The sequence below is a fragment of the Neomonachus schauinslandi genome, chromosome 5 (genome assembly GCF_002201575.2).
Source record: "Neomonachus schauinslandi chromosome 5, ASM220157v2, whole genome shotgun sequence".
NCBI classification, from domain to species: domain Eukaryota; kingdom Metazoa; phylum Chordata; class Mammalia; order Carnivora; family Phocidae; genus Neomonachus; species Neomonachus schauinslandi.
In genome coordinates this window covers 46,820,466-46,844,981 of record NC_058407.1, presented here as the reverse complement: position 1 = coordinate 46,844,981, position 24,516 = coordinate 46,820,466, and the positions used below count along the sequence as shown (strand labels likewise).

At 36.0% G+C, this 24,516-nt stretch overlaps 1 protein-coding gene across 4 annotated transcripts in view; it reads left to right on the top strand.

Annotated features, from left to right (window-relative positions):
- The window catches only part of LOC110570552 (RAB3A interacting protein), a 45,276-nt gene extending 21,176 nt beyond the window's left edge, over nt 1-24,100 (top strand). For 3 of the 4 annotated variants that reach the window (XM_021678596.2, XM_021678594.1, XM_044914760.1), the window contains 8 exons: nt 5,560-5,655; nt 11,949-12,026; nt 12,658-12,861; nt 15,880-16,008; nt 17,271-17,383; nt 21,254-21,353; nt 21,443-21,512; nt 23,751-24,100. In XM_021678596.2, coding sequence (XP_021534271.1) covers nt 5,560-5,655; nt 11,949-12,026; nt 12,658-12,861; nt 15,880-16,008; nt 17,271-17,383; nt 21,254-21,353; nt 21,443-21,512; nt 23,751-23,833 — 873 coding nt within the window. In that variant the 3' untranslated portion in view covers nt 23,834-24,100. Of the gene's footprint in view, nt 1-5,559; nt 5,656-11,948; nt 12,027-12,657; nt 12,862-15,879; nt 16,009-17,270; nt 17,384-21,253; nt 21,354-21,442; nt 21,513-21,920; nt 21,982-23,750 lie in introns of those variants that run through there. The other variant, XM_021678595.1, reaches the window with a different exon arrangement.
- Nucleotides 24,101-24,516: the final 416 nt, after the last annotated feature.

The window sequence follows — 24,516 nt, the reverse complement described above, 5'->3', positions numbered from 1 at the left end:
TTCGCCAGTACAGTCGCTCTAAATTTATATCTGTTGCCTAAAATACAGCAGTAATCAGTGAACTGTCTTTCTTTTCTCTAGTCTTTTTTTTTTTTAATTTTAAACCTCAGCAACCTCACCATACTTCAGAGTAACAATTTTGAATTGCAAATCTGATTGTTGCTATCCTGTTTAAAATCCTTCAGTGACTTCCCATGGCCTTTGAGATAATCTCCCCTTGTCTTTAAAGGAGGACCTGATTTCCAAGCCAGTGCTTTTTAGGATGGGCCATAAACCTAATTTTCTGGCATTATCTTTTTGTGGTGTACATCCCTTCTCATCATAAAATCTCCTCTTTCATTCCTTCCTTTACATTTGGTAAACTACTTTTTCTGGTGTTTATACATCACTACTGTAGCCCTTATCAAATTGCCTCGTGAATCTGTTTAAAGATTTGCTGCCCTCAACAAGCTGTTTGTAAAAATCATTAACTGGATCTCACTCCTTTTTTGTGTCTCCAGCACCTAGATGAATGCCTGATGCTAAGAGAAAAATTAACATTCTATCAACACAAAAATAATGTTTGTTGTAGGAATGAATTTTCAATAACTATATTACAATATAAGATTCTGATCATGAAAAGTACAGATTCTAAAAAAAAATATTCACATGAAATACAATTTCGACTTCTTAGACGTAGATTGAGGATAGATCTCAAAGCATAGAGAGAAAGTAGTCAGATAATCATGGGGAAGAGATTAGACCAGACAGATGGGCTCAGACTGGGGAGTGAAACCAGTGAATCAGATCAGTTTAAATTCTAGCTTTAGAGTATGGATCTAGAGTTTTTAGAGTATGGATTTCTCCTAGAAAACTCTGAAAAGGGAAATTGAGCACATGTTGTTGAGGGCTTTTAGTATTTAGGGTGAGGCTTATACCACTTTGATAGATGATAGGGAGCTATTCAAGAATTTTGCCTTCATGAATGACCTATGTATTGCTCTAACTGATTGTGCGGATTTCTCAGGGAGCAGTATCTTACTTGGTTTTGTAGCTTGTACCATAGTGACCACCTAGCAGGAAATGTTGAATGAATTGACTTAGTTTCCATATGTAATTATAAAGTAGTGCAATTTTAGAGTTTGAAAGAACCTGGCATTAAGTTTATGCAGTTATAGATTTATAAATTAACTCAGGGAGAATTGGCATCTTTATGATGTCTTTCTACTCAAGAACATGGTATGTCCTTCTTCTGTTTGTTTAGGACTACCTTTGTGTTTTTGTATGTGGCAGTATTTTAAAGTTTTCATTTTGCATTGTGGTCTTAAGCATTATGAAGTTTTTTTGTTTTCAATGATTTTTGCCCTGTGTTCTGTCTAGTCTGATATCAAGATTCAGATTCTTCATCTAAAACTAATGATGTAATGTATGGGGGTTAACATAAGAATAAAAAAAAAAAAAAAGATTCAGATTCCTATTTTATTTTTATTTGTATTATATTTTTTAGTATATTTCTTCCATTCTTTTATTTTTAATCTGTCTGAATCACTTTGTTTTAGGTATGTTTCTTATCTAGAACATAGAGATGGATTTTGCTTTTTTAAGCCAATCTGAAAATTATTTTCTTTTTAATTAGGTGAGTTACATCTATGCACATTTATTGATAAACATGCTACATTTGTTTCTGTCACATAGCTTTCAGATGTCTACTGTGTGTGTATACAAACCTTTTCCTATGTGTTCTGTTTTCTTTGTGTCCTCTTCCTTTTTGGTATTTGGAAGATTTGATTTCCATTCTAGTTGTTACCTTTCTTTAATCAAAGTTTATCTATCTATCTATCTTAGCCTTTCTTTAGATATTGCCTTTGTGCCCTACCATAAGCAATACTAAACTTATCTAGTTACTGTTTTTCTCTTATATCATTTGATTTTAGTCAGACTATTATCTCAGTGTTAATCTCTATGCTTTTAGATATATTTAGGTTTATACTACTTGAGTTGTGCATCTCAAGTTATAGCCCTTTACCTCCCATTAATATTTAAGAAATTTGTGAATTTAATTTCGTCTTTCTCTTATATTTTGTATGTGTTATTTTTATATTTCTAAAGCTTATAACATTTAAATAACTGTTTTGTCAGCTTTATCCGTATTAAAAAATAGACTTTATTTTTTAGAGCAGTTTTAAGTTCACAGTAAAATTGAGAGGGTGGTACAGAGTTTCCATTCACTCTGTCCCCACATTTGCACAGCCCCTCAACACTGTGAATTGTACATTTATTATAATTGATGACCCTAGATTTGCATATCATTATCCTCCAGAGTCCAGAGTTTATATTAGAGTTCCCTTTGTTGTATGTTCTATTGGTTTTTGACAAGTGTATTATGACATGTATCAACCATTGTAGTATTATCCAGGATAGTTTCACTGCCCTAAAAATCCTCTATACTCCATTTATTCCTCCCCACCCATTAAATGCTAACAATCATTGATCTTTTTATGGTCTCCATAGTTTTACTTTCTCCAGAATGTCATATAGTTGGACTCATACAGGATGTAGACTTTTTAGATTGGATTCTTTTATTTAATAATATGCATTTATTTTCCTCCATGTCTTTTCATGACTTGGTAGCTTATTTCCTTTTAATGCAAAATATTCCATTATCTGGATGTACCAGAGTTTGTTCATTCACCTGCTGAAGGACATTTTAGTTATTTCCAAGTTTTAGCAATTATGAATGTATAAACATCTGTATGCAGGTTTTTGTGTAGACATAAGTTTTCAGCTCCTTTGGGTAAATACTAAGAAGTGCGATTGCTGGATTGTATGGTAAGAGTCTGTTTAATTTGATTAAAAAATGGCCAAACTGTCTTTTAAAATAGCTGTGCCATTTTGCATTCCCAGTAGCAATGTATGAGAGTGCCTATTGCTTCCCATTCTTGTCAGCATTTGGTATTGTGAGTGTTCTGGATTTTGGCCATTCTAATCAGTGTGTATCATTGTTGTTTTAATTTGCATTTCTCTGATGACATATAATATGGAATATCTTTTCATATGCGTATTTGCCTTCCCTATATCTTCTTTGTTGAAGCGTCTGTTCAGATCTTTTGCCCATCTTGCAGTCAGGTTGTTTGTTTTCTTACTGTTGAGTTTTAAGAATTTGTATATTTTTTTATAACAGTCTTTTATCAGATACATCTTTTGCAAGTATTTTCTCCAGTCTCTGGCTTTTCTTTTCATTCCCTTGATATGCCCATCTTTTAGTTGTAGTTCTACAGTGAAATATATTTGCTTCTCACCCCCAGTCCTTAGTGTTAAAGCTTCGACAGCTTCTTCTGGATTATGTGAATCTCTGTTCTTTGCTTGATCCCTGAGTCATGCTTATACAAGAGATATTCTCTAAAGTTTTACAGGTTTATAATTCTTTGTCTCTGGCCTTGGACTTGAAGGACACTTTGGCTGGATATAAAATCCTCATTGCCCATTTTTTTGAGTATCTTCAAAATGTTATTCTGTTGTTTTCTAGCATAAGATGCTATTGACATTTAATACCAATCTGATTGTCTTTACCTTATAAAGGTGACTTGGCTTTGCCTTTAACTTTTTTATTATGGTAGCTTCACATATTTGTGTTTGCTTTCCATGTTTAAATGGATTGGATTTCCCTGGACTATTAGGAGGCGGCTCCTGTGAAGGAGTAGGATAAACCAAGATAGCTTTCTCAATTTTATGTTCAGGAGCTTTCCCTTCCGTTGTTATTGGTGTTTCTGTGTAGCCACTTCTGTCTCTTGGAGGTAAACCTTTTTCTTTTTTTTTTTAATTTTTTTTATTTTAAAGATTTTATTTATTTATTTGAGAGAGAGAATGAGATAGAGAGCATGAGAGGGGGGAGGGTCAGAGAGAGAAGCAGACCCCCTGCTGAGCAGGGAGCCCGACGCGGGACTCGATCCCGGGACTCCAGGATCATGACCTGAGCCGAAGGCAGTCGCTTAACCAACTGAGCCACCCAGGCGCCCGGAGGTAAACCTTTTTCAAGAAGGTTTTCTCCTCTAGCCCAGTGTCTCTGCAAACTTTACAGGTGTAACATTATGTCTAGAAATGATATTTCTAGAAATAGAAGAAAAATACTTTTATACTACCTTCTGTGATCTGTTTGCTTTGCAGCCTTGCCACCCTCTTTCTCCTTTGATGTCTGAGCCTTCTCTCTGTCAGTCTCCATTATTCCTGCCATGCAATTTGGTTTCGGATTCCATTAGTTTTTCCCTTGGGGTGGGCTGTGTCCTGGAAGGGTCTCTTTGCTTGATGCTCTGCAGTTTCTGAGAATTGAGGGCTTTACTGTACCGTTTGCTGCTTCAGGACTGCAAGTAGGGTTTCATACTCCACCGGCAGCTTGGAGCCTGTGGAACCCTTTTCCTTTTTCTCCATTTGTTCTCATATTTGTTCTCCAGTTTCCACAGTTTGCACGGCTTTGACACAGTGTATTATGACATGTATCAACCATTTGCACAGTTTGACAAATGTATTATGACATGTATCAACCATTGTAGTATTATCCAGGATAGTTTGGTCAAGTCCTCTCCTTTGGGGTAAATGTAATGATTTTTTGGGTTTTGAGGCTTCATAGGATACCTCTGTAGTCCCTTCAGCTTCGTGCTGTCCCTTCCGCATAGTTGCTGATCCTGCTGTCTTGGCAGTGTAGCCACGTTCTCTCATAGTCTAAGATTTGTGGGGATTCCTTTACCTAGTGTTGTTGACGATGTGGTCTTTGGGTTCTTCTGATATTTCAGTTGGTATATTTGGTTTTCAGGAGTTGACTTTGGGGGATTCAAAAACTATGCTGCTACCACAATTACAATACAACTAACCCATTATTTTATTAATGTAATTGTGACCAATATATAGGAAGCTTGGATTTTTTAATCCCAAAATTTTAAAGATTAATTTAGGGCAACATACAAAATTGCATATTATTCACATCTTAAAGGATTTTTTTAAACATCTACTTGATACCTTTTGAGAAGTCATGTATAAATGCGGGTGTGATTTTATCGTTAACATTTTTCTTAAAGTGCAAATATGTATAATTTGCCTCTGGTTGCAGTACTAAAAGGGTATAGTCTCCTAAAGGAAATTTTAGACTAATTGCCATATGGTACATAAAGTTATTTATAAGTGAACAAATTTTAAAGTAAATATGAAAAAAACCCACTGAGTTTTTATTGAAATGGATAAATGCAATTAAATTCCTTGCTTGATGGAAACAAACATGTTCAGAGAAGAGGGAAAAAAGAATGAAGTCATTTAATTGTTTATTTTCACATGTAATATATAATCATACTTAATCTTTGGATGTCTCATGGAAGAAACATGAAAATTTAATATATGAGTTAGAATTATTTATAATTTTAGATTTGCCTGTTTGTCTTCCACATAGCAAGTGCTAAATAAACATTTTCAGTGTGAACATCGTAGGAGGGGACAGTATTAATATTTTGTAATTTTATTAGTAAAGATTATATAGTCTGCTGAATCTAACTTCAAACTATGGAAATTCAAAATAAAATGATCAATTTCTCATAGGAACTGAAGTTAAAAGATGAAGAGTGTGAAAGGCTTTCTAAAGTACGAGATCAACTTGGACAGGAATTGGAGGAACTCACAGCTAGTCTGTTTGAGGTTGGTCTCTTTACGTCTTGGCCAAGAGCAACATCTTGATTTTTATGTATTGATAGAATTGTTTTTTTGAGGGAATCTTGGAAAAGATATGCTTAGCTTCACACATAATTTCTAAGTCATCTAAGAAAAATTAAATCTTTAAGAAATGTAGAGTCTTAAAATGATGGGAAAAGGAAAAGACCCTGTGGGCTACCAGTATTAGGTTGTTCAAAAAATGCCTATGTGGAAAGAAAGGAGGTAAATTTTAATTTTGTTTTTATCAAGTATTTAGGGGCTGCTTTAGGGTAATCTTATAATATGACTCCACAACAAAGATAGCAAGCCCTTGAGGTAGCTATCTGAGCGATGATGGTTTGAGGATTGTTAGAAGGCACATCTACTTGTTAGAAGGCCCACCTGTTTATCTCCAGCCTGCCAACAGGACCACAATTTCTACCCAGCTCGAGCAGTGTTTCTCATGAGGGGTGCCATTGACATTGTCATTTTGTATTTTTGATGTTATAGTCAGGATTCTCCAGAGAAATAGAACCAATAAGATGTGTATATATACATACACAGTATATAGAAGGAGCCTGATAATAAGGAATGAGCACAGGTGATTATGGAGGCTGACTATTCCCAAGATGTGCAGGGTGAGTTAGCAGGCTGGAGACCCAGGAGAGCTGATGGTGTAGTTCTAGACCAAGTCCGTAGGCCTGAGAACTGGAGAACTGATAGTGCAGTTCTAGTCCCTAGGCTGACAGGCTTGAGACCCAACAAGAGCTGATGTTTCACTTGGAGTGTGAAGGCAGAAAAATTCTCTCCTACTCCAAGGGGATCAGCCTTTTTGTTCTATTTAGGCTGTCAGCCAATTGGATGTGGCCCAGCCACATTATGGAGAACAATCTGCCTTAGTTAACATACCAATTCAAATGTTAATCTCATCCAGAAACACCTTCATAGAAATACCCAGAATAATGTTTGACCAAATACCTGGGCATCCAGTGACCTTGTCAGGTTGACACATAAAATTAACCACCATACTTGGCTTTGGCCCCCAAATGCTAGTCATATTCCTTGATCATTTTGAAAGCTTTTATAAGTTGTAAACCTGGGAGAGGGGGAGAGGATGGTACTTAATTTGATTAAGAACCACTGTCATAGAATGCCCTTCTTGGGTTAAGACCTCGAGCCTTTAAAAGTGCCTTATTCAGGGGCACCTGGCTGGCTCAGTTGGTAGAACATGTGACTCTTGATCCTGGGGTCATGAATTTGAGCCCCATGCTGGGCATAGAGCTTACTTGAAAAAAAACAAAACAAAACAAAAACGGTTCCTTGTCAAAACAGTTGATGTGTTACTGGAATGACTAATGCCATTATCAATTGTCAATAATTTCTTTTTGGGAGCCCTGCTGGTTCATTCAGTAGAGCATGTGACTGACTCTTGATCTCAGGGTCGTAAGTTGAGCCCCATGTTGGGTGTAGAGATTACTTAAAAAAAAATAAAATCTTAAAAAGATGATAATACTAATTTTCATCTTTGAAAATTTGATCATGTTACCTTGTTTTCCTCTAAAAGCTTGTTTTTAAAAGTTTGAGTGTAGTAAAAGATTTTAGAAAATTTTCTTCCCCTTTTGTTATTTTTATTTATACAACATCTATTTCAGTTTTAGAGGTATGCATATTTTCTTACATAATTGTAATTCTAATACATTTTGTATTTTTTTCTTCAAATAACATGTTTTCATGTTGACGTACCTGGTCATTGTCATGAGAGTCATAACCCACCAACTGCATATTCCACCATTTCTATCATTACAAGTAACCCTGTTAACACGTTACATGTGGGTTTCTTCAGATGTGGGTTTTCCATGCCCCCTCTGCTCCACGCCCCTTTGCCCTGTCCTCTGTCTTTTTTGGGGGGGTCATTTTCTTTCATGAACATTTAAAAACTGATTTATTATTATTTTTTGTTAGCTAGTCATCAAAGACTAGAAGACAAGAGCTATACGACTAACTACATTTTTGTTTGTAGAAGGGGTAGACAGAAACCTTAGACTTTTTCTTCCAGTATTGTCTGGCCAGAAGAGAATTTTATAATGATATATGGATACTAGATAAGAAAGCAAATATATTAAGCTTCTCACTTGCCTGCCCATAATTTTAGCCCTACTTAGTTCCTCTTGTCTGCACTTGCCACGTATATTCTGTTAGATGAAGTAGGAAGAAAACAAATGGGAGGAAACTTATCCCTCTCCATAGCAGAATGTGAAGGACCAGAAATGCAGTTTTTGCAATAAGTGAAAAGGTATATCTAAAAAAAAAAAAGATTTTGGGCCCTTGATCTGTCCCCGACCTGACAATGGCTAATAGCGTTGACACTATATCTACTTTCTGGGAAAGAAGTTACACTGACAAAAGATGATTTCAGTAATGAAGAAAATTGTATTCAGACCAGTTATTTATGAATTTTGTAAAAAGATGCTAGAAGTTTTTCTGTGGTCTTTTGTGTGTTCATGATCTCAGTTTCCCATTGTCTTATGAAAAGACTTTTTGCTTGTATTTTAGGTGTATGTATATATAGTTTTTTAAGAATTAAAGATTATTTCGAATAAACACAATGTGCACAGCTTTGGTAAACTTAACATGTAAATTCAAATTAGGAGTTTATTGTGTATGAATAATCTTGAATATAATTACATTTTGTAGCAAAGTTGGGTCTTAAAATTATCATATACAAGAACTCTAAAATTATATATATGTATGTGTGTGTGTATATATATATATATTCCCACCTAATGTCTCAGATTTTGAGATAATATAAAAATGAAGTCAGGTGAAAGAATGCTTTACAAAGTAGTTTCATTTGGCATGGAAAATAAAAAGATAGGTAGCCTTAACATTTTTTTCTTTTACATTTTGTCAGCCCAGTTTTAGTAAATGTCTATGATATGCCGAGTTTTCTCTTCATAATGCTGTGAGGCATATAGAGCAAATTACTGTCATTTTATCTGTGAAGACAATGAGGCATAAAAGGTTAAGGACCAATGCTGGGATTCAAATTCATAACCCTGATCCTTGCTTTAAGTACTATGAAGATCATAAGTGGTACTTCCGTTTGTCTCGGGCTGCAGAAAAGGAGTCCTCATTGAGGCCTCTCCTTTATCCCACATTCACAAGGAAAATCTTGTGACAGTACCTCCAGAATGTAAGGCAAATCCATCTGCCTTTTTACTGTGATATTGCTAACAGCATTTTACACGCCATCATTATTTCTTACCTAGACCAATAGATGCCCAACTTTTGTTGACATCATGTACTCAATCTGTAAAAGAAAAATTTGAGCATATACCTTTATTATGATGAAAATAAGTAATATTTATTGAGGGTTACCTATGTGGTAGGCACTGTTTTAAAAGCGTATATACTTATAAATTATGTATACACTAATAATGTGTTACATAAATTATAAAACAATAGTTTTAAAAAGCAAGTCAGTAATACTAAGTTTTTTATTATAGCACAAATATATTTTATTCTCACTAGAATATATTGTGTGTGTGTGTATATATTTAGTGAGAGGAGTATGTTTGGTCATGTTACCTTGTTTTCGAAAATCTTGTTTTAACAATTTATGATTCAGAGGAAGTTCTGGTCTAAATTCCTTCTTTTAAATCAGATGTAATGTGGCTGATAACTTACAAATATATGGATCCAAATGGAAGAAGTACATCTTTCCCTGTATGAAACCATTATACTGAATTTTCATTTCCATTGCTGGTTATGTGAAGGTTTCTCCAGAATATTCTGTAGTGAATTTGTCTTCTCTCATACCAACAAGTTGTCTTTGCAAATTAATGAGAAGATGTTGAGTTTAAACATTATTTTAAAGAAAGAAAGAAGAAAAACACCTTCTTCGTTTGAATCCCTGCTAACCAGATAGGAAGAAAATTCCATTTTCAAAGTCTGTAAGTGAATAGACATGCATGTTTATATCAGAGGTCTGCAAACTACAACCTACAGGGCAGAACTAGCTGTGCCTACTTCTGTGCAGCCTTCTGAGCTCAGATAGGTTTTTGCATTTTTAAGTGGTTAGTGGAAAAAACGAAGAGTACTTTGTGACATGAAAACTGGAATTCAGATTTCAGTGCTGATAAATGTTTATTGAAATGGCCACGTTCACCGTTACTGTGCTGTCTGTGGCTGCTTCCACACTTCAACAGAGACCGCTTAGCTCCTAAAGCCCCAACTGCGTACTTGGCGGACCCTGCACAGAAGAAGTTTGCTGACTCCTGGTATAGATGATACTTGTATCATCTTCACCTTTAGAATAACAGAGTGATGGAAAATTTTCACTTTTTTGGAATCTACTACTTAATGTCTTTTGTCAGTTTGCAAAATCCTGTGTGTTATCTTTTCAGTTACTGCTTCTGCCTCATTTCTAGCGCTCTCTTCTCTCCTCTTGAACTCCAGTTACACGTAGGTTACACCTCTTCACACACTGTGTCCCTCATACCTCTAGAGGAAAAGTCACCCCAAATTCCAGCTCTCTTATCTGGGTTTACATCTTCTCCTAGATATTGGTCCCCTAGTTCTTCACTATTTTGTTAGCTCTCTAATACTGTCAGACACATTTAAAAAAATTTTGTCCAGCTTCTCTAGTTATTCTCCATGGGAGGTTTGGTCCAAGTTGCACAGTCCACTATTAAGGAAAGCAGAGTCCATTTCCAAACATTTAAACAAATAATCTCTCCTTAGCATGAGTTACTTTTGCATTTATAGTTAAAATGTCACTTATCCTGAAGGGTCAGATTAGATATGTTTATAAAAATAGAAAATATCTGCCAAATAGTGATCTGTTGACACCCACTTGTCATCAGAGAAAAATTCAGCAAATCTGAAACATTTGTTATTTTAAAAAGAAAACCTCATTAAATTGGCAGCTCTTAAGGACTTTGATACAAGATAACCAGCATAATTGTGCATGGAAGATTTTCACACTTAATCTCATCTCATTATAAAGCATTGGTAGTAAAGCATCTCTTATTTAAGGTAATGTGGTCTGTAAATTCATGTTCATGGGCATATAAACAAGCCGCAGTTCATTACTACTGTAAAAGCAAATCGGAGTGCTGCTGTCGGACTCTGATGTGGAGAATGTTTACTCTTCCACTGAACAGTTGACAGACTTAGTAAAGTTGCCATTGTCAAACATGTTAATGTCTTTGAAGCTGATTTCCTTCCTTCCAGCCAGCCAACCTCTCTCCCTCCCTCCCTGCTTCCTTCCTTCCTTTCTTCCTTTCCTTCCTCCCTCCCTCCCTCCCTCCTTCTCTTCCCTCTCATAAACTGTAAATTGAAATTCTAACGTATGTGTTCTTAAATCCCAGGGGATTATCTCAAGCACCCTGTATATGGTTCCAGTCCAGCCTTAATCTTTTATGGGACTATTCCATACAGCAGAGTAATTTTTTAAAAATATGAGATCAGTGACTTTCTTCCTTAAAAGATCATAAGGTTTCATATTGCACTTATAGTAAAACCCAGAATTCTTAGTTGGTTATTTTATTTGATTATTAGAATGTAAACTGAATGTAAGCTCCTTAAGAAACAGGGACCTTGTTTTTTTTTTCCCAGTATATTATCAACACCTGGAATAGTACCTCACAAAGAGATGTCATGAGTAAATTTTGATGAATAAATATAAGAAAAAAAGGAATTAAATACCTAGAGTTTCATATTTATGGTACTGAAAAAATAAGACCTTATTAAAGGCTAATCTCTGATTTTCCTTTTTCGATTGTTCTGCATAGAATTGTCACTTAATATCATTTTGTGAATGTTTTTATTGGAAGCTCTAAGGGCTTCACAGCTGTCATTGCTATAAACTGCAACATTATTGATGTGTTAATATTTTTACTTGTTCCTTCTGTGTGTCTTTACTATGACTAATAATATGAATATATATATTGTGGCCAAATTACAGAAACCTCATTACAGAGAAGTTGGATTTGACATGTGGGATATTTGTTTTCCTTCATCACATTCATAGTCTTTACACAAACATTGATCAGGATAATTGAACTCAACTTGGCTACGTCAGTGATATTAGTACTAAAAGAAAGAACCTATTCCTAATTCCTACCAGTTTACCTATCAGATGACAATTGCTATTTCAAGAGTTGACATTGAATATTTATTTTCAGGTTAAATTTTGGTAGTATATTTTTGCTGGAGTCATAGACGTTTGTTGAGAGATTTTTGAAAACAAAGGCTAAATACTTTGTTTCCAAAATTTGAGATTTCAACTTTTTCAGGAAGCTCATAAGATGGTGAGAGAAGCAAATGTCAAGCAGGCAGCCGCAGAGAAACAGCTAAAGGAAGCACAAGGAAAAGTAAGTTTTTGCTGCTTTAATAGTAAAAAAAAATGTAAAATCAGTGATTACTGTTTTAAGGATACTTAAACGTTTATTAGATTTTGTTCCTGTTGTAAACTAGGGCTTATTTTAGAAGATCTGGAAACTATAAATAGAAAACAGCTACCACACAGATACAACTAATAGTGAACAGTCGGTGCTCATTTATATTAGAACCAAAGGATTTTAAGTCTTGTGAATCACATGTATTATCAAAAGGATTATATAAACACATTTTAAAGTTCATATTTTTTAAGTCGCTGGGAAAAAAACCACCAAACTGTTCCTAGATTTTTTTTATTTTAGGAATGAACCACAACTATTCATAAGCTATTTATATTTTGAAGATTTTGAACATTCACATGAATTATGTTAGACATTTTGATAATTTTAAAAATTTCATTCCACATCATGAATAGTCTCCAAATTTAAGCCATATAGAAACATTAAACAACTTGGTTTCACTTTCTTTTTATTACTCCACAGCAAATACAAATTAAACTTACATATCATCTTTGAAAGGACAGTGTTTTGACTAGATTGCTAGCATTTAGCTGCATCTGTCATAAAACATAATTAGTACATGGAACTATGTTGATTTCTTTTCAAGATCGATGTCCTTCAAGCTGAAGTAGCTGCATTGAAGACACTTGTCTTGTCCAGTTCTCCAACATCACCTACACAAGAGCCTCTGCCAGGTGGAAAGACACCTTTTAAAAAGGGGCATACGAGAAATAAAAGTACAAGCAGTGCTATGAGTGGCGGTCATCAGGACCTCAGTGTGATACAGCCAATTGTAAAAGACTGCAAAGAGGTAACTCGTCAAGGACTGTCCCCTCTGACTCTGTTGATACTTACTAATTCTCATCACTGAGGTGTCAGTTGTGATTTTTGCCAGCAAAATTTTTAGTACAAAATATGCAATATTAAGATGGGGGAGGCTTTATCTAGAGCTGGCTGCTTTCAGGGAATCTTCAGTTCCATTCTCTACTTGGCTGACCTGGAGTTACCTGCTGGAAACTTGGTGAGTTTCTTAACCTTGATATTTCATTTAGGGAGCAAATGTCATGTGTTGTATAAAGGATAGTGGGTGGCTTTAATGATCTGGCTAGTCAAAATTTATTGGTAAGATATTCTAACAATATGAATATAAGAAATGTGTGAAAATAAGGTGATTTTCTTGAACAGTACATTGCTTTTACTTAAACTCTGGGGGAGGTAGAGTTTTATATCAGTAAGAGGGTCTTGAGTTAATTCAGATAATTAAGCAACAAAAAATAGAACTAATGGTAACCTTATCATTTTAAAAGATATGTTGTGAAGGTAACTGAGATACTGTGGAGATATTTTGAGCTGTTTTTAGTAAAAATTGTATAATTATAAAATATTTTTTCATTTTATCATTGCATACTATGAGAAGGCATTTCCAAGGGGATTGATCATGGAGCAGCCCTTCCCCTTTTTTTTCCTGAAAGCTATATTTTACATTGTTGTATTCAGGTTCATCATTGATCTTTAAGAAGCTGAATCTGCTCATTTGGTTAAGTTTTTGTGTGGAAGCCAGGACTTTATTAAATTGAATAACCGAGGTCATTACTTATTTTAATTGAATTGGATTTTGTTTACTTATTAATAAAAAAGGTGCTAGTGAGAGAGAAGTTGAATACGTGGCCAAATCTGAATGTGACAGAATCTAAAATCCATGTTGGTTAAATATTTCAGAAACTTTTTTTAGTCATAACTTTAATTTCTTTGAATTTAATTAGCATTTTTAATTGCTTGGTACAACTTGTATTTTGCTGCAGTTTCTCAGTGTGTATGATTATATGCCTTGTTTTCTGTTGTTTACACTAACAAAATTTAAATGTTTTCTCATGGGACATTTTATTTAAAGTTTTGTTTTTAATTTATGAGGTCTCATGAAATATGAATAGGCAGCAAGCAACTTCAGAATGATAACTTTTCTGCTTTTCAGATATATCCTGTATTCTAATGTTTTATGAAAACTTATCAAAAAGTTTTGTTAGACAAAGGAAACACATAAGGTTGACCTGTGTAAGCCTTAGAAAAAGGTAAAAGAGTTGGAAAGAAAGTGAACCATGTCCTTGTTTCTGTAGAAAATGTGACAGGCAGTCAGAAACGACATTTGCAGCGTAGCTTCTGAAAGCACTTAAAACACATGTCTGTGCAAGTACACACACACGCATTATGCAAGGCTTTGTGATCGAGTTACTTAGACACAAATTTGAACTTTTACAGGTGTCTTGATCTGTAACCTCGGGCAAGTTACTTACCTCTCTAAGCCCTAGTTTTCTTATCTAAAAAAATGAAGATCATAGTGTCTGTCTTGCACGGCTGTGAGGATTAAGTGTCTGTGGAGCGCTTGCCAGTTCCTGTTGCAGGGTCAGCTATTAATAGTTTAAATGACTGCCTTTGAACTAGAATCTTTTCGTAGAGTACCACTTACCTGCTTTGGGGTTTATGTCCATGGAAGGGTAAACTTTACAAAGAAAATGAATTTGGAAATGTAAGTATTATTTGTCTGCTGTTTTTTTTAATCTTTTGCCTTTAGTTTTGACTCAAAAAATTTTATGGATTGGGATGAAAAAAATTCACACTGAAGTTGCCATTATATACCTTAAAAGAAGGTCTGTAGGAAAGCTCGGATACACTCAGCCTTTTATTACCATCATGTAAATCACCTGCATGTGAGGTTAGGCTCTCCTAAAGGCCATAGCTGTGGTCAATGTGTCGTTTATGGTGTGCCCAGCTCTTCTGGATGAGAGTGGCTTAGGGCTGCAGGAGGATGAGGGGGGGCTGCAGGAGGATGAGGGGCACTGCCGTGAGTGGGCAGCCGGGGGCAGGTGTGGCTATGTGACAGGTAGGATCGAGCTGAGAAGAGGGCATCTGGAGGGAAGAATACTTGGGGAAATTTATTAAAGGAAGGAGGGGAAAGGAGGGACAACTGGAAGAGTGACTAGGAAGATGGGTGCCAGCCTGGATTATTGTTGGTCATTCAGACAGTCGCTGTGCCAAAATATATCTTAATAAATGTTCTCTTTTAAGATAGTCAGTTTAGGAGATTATATATGTGCTGCTTTTAGTCTTGCTGCTTACAAGTAAACATTTTCAGAGTTCTTTTGAAAATGCCCTCAGGTAATAGCAGAACAATTATTGTCATTTTTTTTTTTTTAAGATTTTATTTATTTATTTGCTAGAGAGAGAGAGCATAGGGTAGAGAGAGTGAGCGAGAGCACAAGCAGGGGGAGCAGCAGGCAGAGGGAGAAGCAGGCTCCCTGCTGAGCAAGGAGCCCGATGTGGGGCTCGATCCCAGGGCCCTGGGATCATGACCTGAGCTGAAGGCAGCTGCCTAATGACTGAGCCACCCAGGCGCCCCCAATTATTGTCATTTTTGACCCAAACTGGGTTTCACAATTTAGTCTCCATTTATTCAGACACTTTATTTAATTAACTTGGCTCCAAATTACTTTTTGATTATTTTCAGGAAAGACTTCTCATCACTTGTTTTATATTCAGAGCAGTGTACACATGTGTCTTAAGAGGAGCTCTAACATTTTTGGGGGGTGGGTGGGGATCAAGGTAGCATCATTTGACACCATAGTAGATCCATTGAAAAGAGCTAGTCAGTCATTTGGGGTTTGGATTTTTTTAAAAAAGAAAGTTGGTACCATGTATTCTAACTCATCAAGAATGGTTCAGTTCATTATTTTAAATGAAGATTTCTTTTTCAGTAATGTTTATATTAGGTTTTGGTTTTATGTTTGTACCTTTAAAAAGATTATTTTGTGTTTTCTTTTGGTTTGTTTGTCAGGCTGACTTATCTCTGTATAATGAATTCAGATCTTGGAAGGATGATCCTACAATGGATAGATCGTGTCCTTTCTTAGACAAAATTTATCAGGAAGATATCTTTCCATGTTTAACATTCTCAAAAAGTGAGGTAATTTTTTAAAAAATTTTAATAGTAATGCATTAAAGTTGTTCCTGACCTTTTGCTAAATCATGTTATATATTTTCTCTTACATGAATAAGTTATGGTAACATGTCATGTTTTATCATTTTCTCCATTCCAAACAAAGATCACAATCATTTCTTGGCATTCAGTTACTGAACATCTTTGCTTAACTTGAGCAGAGGCTCATTCCCAATGAAGTATGTGTTGCACCAGAGTGAAGTAGTAAATGTGAATTGGGGGTCAGGCTTATTTCTTGATTCTCGGTCTGAGGTTCAGTGTAAGGGAAGTTCTGTATACTCCAAGGCGTTTATTAGGTTTATCTGTACATGACAAAAAATTGTATTTAATTTCTTCATCTTTAAAATGGATAAAAAATGCCTTCCTTGCTTATGTCACAGCGTTGTTAAGAGGATGAAATGAAGTGAATTAAGTGCGTACAAAAACTTTTAAAAAAATACAAGGTACTATACAAATGTAACGTCATAATTTTAATTTGTTCTCACATGTAGAAGGTTTGTCTATAAATATCCTGTCAATCATTGTTTAAGAAATGTAATCCTAAGAGTCTTATGTTAAGTCTTTAGAGGATTTAATTTTAACATTACTTGTAAGGAGAAGTTAAAATGGACAGTAAGACACTTTTGATAGGTACATGGTATTCATTGTGGCTCTGTGTCTGTTTTTGGGTAGTCCATTTCCGGATTAGTAGTCTTGCCAGACTGAAGAACTTTGCTGGTTTCGTCTATCGTTTACCGGTTGCTACCATCTCCATCTGGGCATTTAATATTTGATAATCCAGCTAGTTCTTTTGTAGGTCACTCTTGTGCATGTAAATACAAGTTTAGAAAATATGTAGCTGTAATTGTATATATTGCTGTGTTATGAATGACCAGTATTTAAAAATATGTATAAATTTAGCAAAATAAAGCATTAGGGTATTCATTTTGAAGTGGCATTAATAATGGATGTTAATTGTGGGTAGGAGGTGGACAGATTGGAATTAATGCCTTCAGTCCTCTTCTAGATAATGAGAAAAGTTACTTAGCTATAACTGAATTGCCTTTCATAACGATATTTGAATTATAAAAGAATTCAAACCAAGATTATGTAATTTCTTTTTCATTGGCCTAGGACCAAACTAGTGGAGCTTGGGGAAAGAATAATTTTTTAAAATCCAGTTTACTGTAGAATGCAACTTTAAGATTCTTACGCCAGCGTAGTATCTGATACTTTTTGTTTTTTTGAAGTTGGCTTCAGCTGTTCTGGAGGCTGTGGAAAACAATACTCTAAGCATTGAACCGGTGGGATTACAACCTGTTCGATTTGTGAAAGCTTCTGCAGTCGAATGTGGAGGACCAAAGTACGTTTTCAGAACCATGTCTTGTGGAAGATACTGAGTTTTAAAAATTTTATATGTTGTAAATATTTAGTTTTTCTAGTTTTAAATGTGATTAAATTTCTTGTTAGCTTTCTATTTAGTTTGTGCAGCCTAAATCCTCAGTGTGAGATAATAGCATTTCAAATCTATCATCAAAGGAGAGCCCTTTTAATTACAAAAATATACATATATTTTGGACCAGTTATTAGAAACATTTTTTTAGACCATATGTTGTGACTCATTCAATTCATAAAATCAGTTTAGTGGGTCATAAGCAGAATTTTTGTTTGTTACACATACACATATAGGTTTTGGTGTAAAATATTTGTTCCTGAGGGTTGCCACTAAAAATAGTTTGGGAAGATAGTGAATTAGACCAGGTCTTATCAAGCATGAAAACAGGGTGCCAAAAAGACTTCCGTAATCCTCCCCTTTCATACTATCATATAAAGGATTCTCACTTTGGTAAATAACCAGTTCTATCTTTCATACATGACAGATACTTGGCAGTTATAAACCTTCAGAGGTAAGACTTCCATATTTCATAGCAGGGCAGGCTTTTTACTCTCCAGTCCTAGGAGGAGGAAAGACTGAAACCAGTGGTTCCTAGAACCTTTGGCAAAGCTGTTTGCGAAGTGATGGAAAGAGTTGGAGGAAGCTGCTTAGTTGGTGTTAAGAACTAGATCTGTATAGGGGACCGGAAAGTCTGAGAAAGCTCCTAGAAAGCAGGAATTGACTCCTGTCTGGGTCACAGTGAAGACAGAAGAGAAAAGGGCTGATTGAGATGAACTAATAGGTCTGTGTGAAAGCCTGTTGTAGGAGTCACGTGGTTCTTCCTGATCACACAGTGTTAGTGTTCAGGTAGCTGTCTGTGGGGAGTACCTGGTCACATGTTTGCTCTCTGAGCCAAACATCCACCACACTCCCTCTGTGCCGTGACTGTGGCACAGTGGCCTCTGAATCTAGGGGAAGGGATTTACATTTCTAAATTCTGCTCCTTTGGGGGCGCCTGGGTGGCTCAGTCAGTTAAACGTCTGCCTTCAGCTCAGGTCATGATCCCAGGGTCCTGGGATTGAGCCCCACATCAGGCTCCCTGCTCAGCAGGAAGTCTTCTTCTCCCTCTCCACTCCCCCTGCTTGTGTTCCCTCTCTCGCTGTCTCTGTCAAATAAATAAAATCTTTAAATTCTACTCTTTCCACAAGCTCCCGAATATTTTTATCCTGATCATCAGTGATAACAGTTTTTGTGCTTTTAAGGTCTATGTATACCTTATTTTAAATATAGCATATAGCAGTTTTTATTATAGAATTTTAAATTTCTATTATATATAACGTGCAAATATCAAATGATGACAAATGAGGATATCAGTTAGTGGATTTATATAGTATTTTAGTAAAATAATCATATAGATTAGGTTTAGGGAACAGTTTAGGTAGTTTAGGGATATCGTGCTTGTAGGAATGGGGTTAGATGCCAAGGTGTTTGGAGTACATGTTGGAGAAACTTCAGGAAGATACTCTCTTCTCTGAAATGTGAAGTTCGGCCCTGGCCAAGGCTCTCATGGACTAGGTGGGGAAGATAATCACAACGTAAATGGCACATGCTGTAGGAACTTTGAGGAAGCCAAGACCCATCCCGTGGGTGGTGATCAGGGGTGTTCTCGGAGGAAAATCTGATCTCGGTTTTTGAAGCAGGAGTGGAATTTGGGTAAAGAAGAGTACATAGGACTGAAGGCCTAGAAACAAGAAACTGTGTGTTCAGAGGATGGTAAGTGTATGGAGGGAAAGATGTGACAAATCTGAAGAGAACTTTGGAGAGGAAGAGATTCAGGTGGGGCTGGTAAAAGGAAAGGAGTTAAAGATGGCCGACTGGAAGAATGGTGTGACATTTCGGAACGTAGTGGGAAGGGCTCTGGTTTGGGAAAGAAGACGGCGGGTCTAGATTTAGACATGTTGACATCACTAAGTGAAAATGCCAGGTAAGGGTTTAAAATCTGGGGACTAGAGCTGCTAAGAGGTACTGAGGAAGTGTAGCATGTTAACAAAACTCTGGCCTTGGAGATCAGAAGACTTGACATTGAACCTTAGCTTAAATAAGAATGTGTTGGCAGTGACAGTTCAAAGCTGGCTTTAGAAATGAGGTAAGAAACACTTTCGTTATTTCAGAAGTTGTTGCTTAATACGACTTTAGCAAAGCCCTTTCAAAATTAGAATACTAGACAGACAGGTATATGTCTGTTTCCAGAAGAGTAGTGTATACATTGATTTTTATCAGTTAAATGCTTACTTTTCCTTCTTGTGTAAATTATACTTTTGGAAGTTCCAAGGACTTCCAACACTTGTGCCATTTTTTAATTTCTTGATCTTCTATCCCCCCTAAGCTAGTAGTTAGTGTTTTAAAAATATTGTTATAGATCATTAAAGGAATTTTCTAAGAAAGGAACAATGAAGCAGACTTTCTTTGAAAATATGAGAATTCTTTTGTGGTCAGAATGGCCATCTCCAAAATTATCCTATTTGTAAAGTTTCTTTTTTTAAGATTTTATTTTAGAGACAGAATGAGAGCGTGTGAGCTGGGGGGAGGGAGAAGGAGGAAGAGAGAAGAGAATCTTAAGCAGACTACGCACTGAGCATGGAGCTTGACATGGGGCTCAATCTCACCACCCTGGGATCGTGAACTGAGCTGAAACCAAGAGTCAGACGATTAACCGACTGAGACCCCCGGCGCCCCCAAAATGATCCTATTTTAAATACACAGTCTCCATTTGTTTTCTTAATATGGAGGCACGTTTGTATCATTTCTTTTAAGTATAGCTGAAATTTAATGTTCATGTAACATATTTTTCTTTGTAATTTATAATGTTATTTATTTATTTTTTAATATTTTATTTATTTATTTGACAGAGTGCACAAGCAGGGGGAGCGGCAGGCAGAGGGAGCAGCAGACTCCACACTGAGCAGGGAGCCTAATGCGGGACTTGATCCCAGGATCCTGGGATCATGACCTGAGCCGAAGGCAGACGCTTAACGACTGAGCCACCCAGGGCACCCCCTATAATGTTATTTAAAATGCTGTTGGCACTTTATTTTAGTTACAGCTGTACTCATTTTGGCTTGATAGGGAGTGGTAGTTGTGTTCAGCCATGGTCCTAGCTTAGGAGGGTAATAGCTGGGCTGCTTCACAGTCTGCCCTGATAGACAAGCCAGCATCACTATATTGAGCAGTAGAGTGACAGGTGGCTCATCACTTAACCAACAGTCATTGAACGTCTGGTGTGTACCAGGCACCTGCTCAGTGCCCGGCAGTTAAAGTTGAATTAGATACAGTCTCTGCCCTTTAGAGACTAATAGCCTCATTCCAACCAGAAAGCCATCATACCAAGTCTGAGAGTCTGTAGTAGTGTGCAAATAGAAAGGATGTTATGTCTGAATATAGTGCACCCCTTATATAATTATTGAGAGTCAGTATTTTTGTAAGGTGGCTTATTCCTTTGTTTTTCTCAGGCCTGTGGGCATCTAGAATAGTGCCTGGTATGTACTAGGTCTCAAATATTTGTTGTCTTAGTGAGTATGAAACTTCTACAGAAGGTAGGAGCAGAATGCTTTCAATTTATTTATTTATTTTTTAAGATTTTATTTATTTATTTGGCAGAGAGAGACACAGCGAGAGAGGGAACACAAGCAGGGGGTAGTGGGAGAGGGAGAAGCAGGCTTCCCGCTGAGCAAGGAGCCCCATGTGGGGCTGGATCCCAGGACCCTGGGACCATGACCTGAGCTAAAGATGCTTAACGACTGAGCCACCCAGGCACCCCTTTCAATTTTAAAAAACTAAAATTTTGTCATTCTTTTACAGAAAATGTGCTCTAACTGGCCAGAGTAAGTCCTGTAAACACAGAATTAAATTAGGGGACTCAAGCAACTATTATTATATTTCTCCTTTTTGCAGATACAGGGTAAGTAACTGAACCACTTTGATATGAACAAAACTCACTTTGATATGAGAAGTTTGACTATTTATGACTTTTTTTCCCTTTCGGCCTAGATCACCTCTGTATGTAACTTTTTTACATACATTCGATATATTCAGCAGGGGCTCGTGAAACAGCAGGATGGTGAGTGTTCTTCATTGGTTACAAAATATTTACATAAACCTTCAGCAAAAAGTATAGAACACAGTAGTATTGCTCAAATAAACTTTATTATTGGTACATTCATATTGAATCTCTCATAGTTCTAATAAAATGTGTGGAGTATTTGGGAACTAATGTCTTTTAAAATGTATTTAACCCTTAAAACTGCCTCATTTTACTCTGATAGGAGTTTTAAGCAGAATCAGATATAACTCTTAAGGGAGGTATATTGATAAACCACATGGCGAAAGTTAGGGGAGTAAAAAGCTTATTGAAATTGCTCCTAAGAAATAAAAATGAGTAAGCTCTAGACATGGTCAGATTTATTTTATTGCTCTAACAGTAATTTTTTCTGTATTTTGTACTTTCACATGTGAATTAATAAAGCAGTCATGAGGATAGTTTGGAATGGAATAAAGATTACTATATTCTCAATCAGCTGAAACATATAGATGATATATCCAAGAGAGCCAACCTCATGCAAGTGTTTGAATATTTTTAATACAGTCTTTCATGTTTACTGATGATTCTGTAGCCAAATGTCTTAAATGCCAGGCATGAGAATGAATACGGCCCAACAACTCCAAAGCAGTGTTTCTTGAGTACATGTGATTGTTTTAAAACAAATAGCAGATACTAAGCTAGGGATAAGTCCATACCCATTTTGTATTTGAAGTTGTAGGAAATTTCCTATTCATATTTTTTTAGGGACTGAAAGTATTTTTATATTTAAAAGCTAGAAGGAGCCTGCTATCTTCCGTCATGTAAACAAACCAGTGAATCTTAATTCTGTGGAAAGGTTAGTCATGCCGATAAAAACTTAATTTAGCATTTCACAGGTCTGGTATGTTGAGAAGAGTCCTATTTATTTAGGAATCCCATGTAATTACGATTTTAATGCCTAAAAGAATGAGGGTGAAACCTCTCATTAATGTTGAATTTGAAAAGGCTGAGTAGCATAAAGTAGTCTTTAAAGTGTACAATACTTTTTATGACTTTAATAAAATTGAAATATTTTTGAATACCTGTTGGTGGATAATAAATAGGATTTAAGCTACAGAACAGATGATTTACATTAAGTTAAATTGTCAAGTGTGTTTTTTCTCCTTGTTAAAATAAGTTTTTGTAGGAAAGATGAAAGATAATTTCCTTTATGAAAATAGGGAGAAACTGTCATGAGTAGTAGTGGGGGTGATGGTGATAAAAGTGGCCTCTTCTCTGGTTTCTGTCACTCTTCCACTTCATGGTACTTGGTACATTTCATATAATGTGTGGGTTTGTAGCAGATAAATATTACTAATTTTAAAATATGTGTATTATCCGTGCCTTGTGCCAAAAAGGATTTAGGGCAGCTAAATCTAAAGCAGTGTTTCTCGAGCTTGGTACTATTAACATTTTGAGCTGGAGAAACTTTGTCGGGGACGGTTGGGGGGGGTGCTATCTTGTACATTGTTGGATGTTTAACACCATTGCTAAGCTTTACTCAGTAGATGCCGGTAATGAAAAATGTATCCAGGCATTTTGTCAGATGTACCCTTGAGGAAACAAAATCTCCACTGGTTGAAAACTGCTGATCTAAATCAATCTCTAATCTGATGATATGTCAGAGGAAGACTTTTTATCTGAAATATAAAGCCATCTTTTTTCCACTTACAGGGAGGGCTTGCCAAAGTAGAGATAATTGAATTTACAGATCAGCCTCTACATTTATTTTTATTTCTAATTTGAGCCATATACAAAACCATTTTTCTCGGTTATTTCTCAAAAAGAATGTTACTGAGTTCCCTGGACTGTCTTTTGTTTTCCATTTTTTCCTGTTTTACTCTGTGTTGGTGTTAATAAACAGTGGAATGGCCAAGATGTAGCAAACTAAAGCAAGAAGATCCCTAAATTAGAATAATTGAGGATTGAGTGTAATTACTTAAAATGGCAACACGATTGCCATTTACTCAGGGTACTGAAGCAGATGCTGCTGGGCTAACGTGGTCATGGATGCATCTAACAAATAGGTGAATATTGTTCATTTATTCACAAAACTGGGATGCTCACAAATACCTGAAAAAATTTCTGTGAATTAGCAGTAAAATGGTGAGGCATTAGGTACGACGTTAGGAAATGCCCAGTTGGCATTTCAGCTAATGTTAAATTTTCAGTGAAACAGCTAAAAAATAATTAAAATGATAGTTTATGATTTACGTGTCTCCTTTTCTATTTGTATAGTTGATCAGATGTTTTGGGAAGTTATGCAGTTGAGAAAAGAGATGTCATTGGCAAAGCTGGGATATTTCAAAGAGGAACTCTGATGCTCTGCCTGGGACCATGCTTGAACCTCCCTGAATACCTGGAAAATGGCTGAATATTTTTATGGTTACTTGATATTTATTTCCGAGGAGTGGGCCCAAGACTTTTTCCCTCTTTTGCAGATTACACTAAGAAGTACTGTGATTTCTTTTAAATTGACCTCTGCTGTGTCTGCTTACTCTTTAGTTGAACACACTATAAAGAATTATAGGTGTACTAGTGATTGTAATTTAGAGTTGCAAAAAAAAAAGCTAAATAAAATACGTCAATGTTAGATTGAATATGTTTTTGCTTTCTCTTCTAGCTCTGACATGGCATGTAGGGTAAGCTGAATATATTGAATTGTAGTTTTCAAACTGCACAGCAGCCTTTGAGAGGCAAGGAAGAAGGCTAAGCGGACAGGATCAGCTCTGTCCCCCTGCAAGAATGGCTCTATTTTTGTCTGTTTTGTAGATTGGGCTTCAAAGAAGGATTTTATTTAAAGAAGGCAAAAAGAAGAAATCAGAAAGCACTTAATCTCTCCATCTAGAGAATGCTACTGTTAGTATTTCTGAAGAGCCTTCCAGCTTTCAGATATTTTCTACCTACATATGCGTATTTCTGAAACAAAAAGTAGACTTTCTTCTTAAACTTAAATATTTTTTCTACATGTCTTTAATCACTACATGGTTTTGATTATAGGATG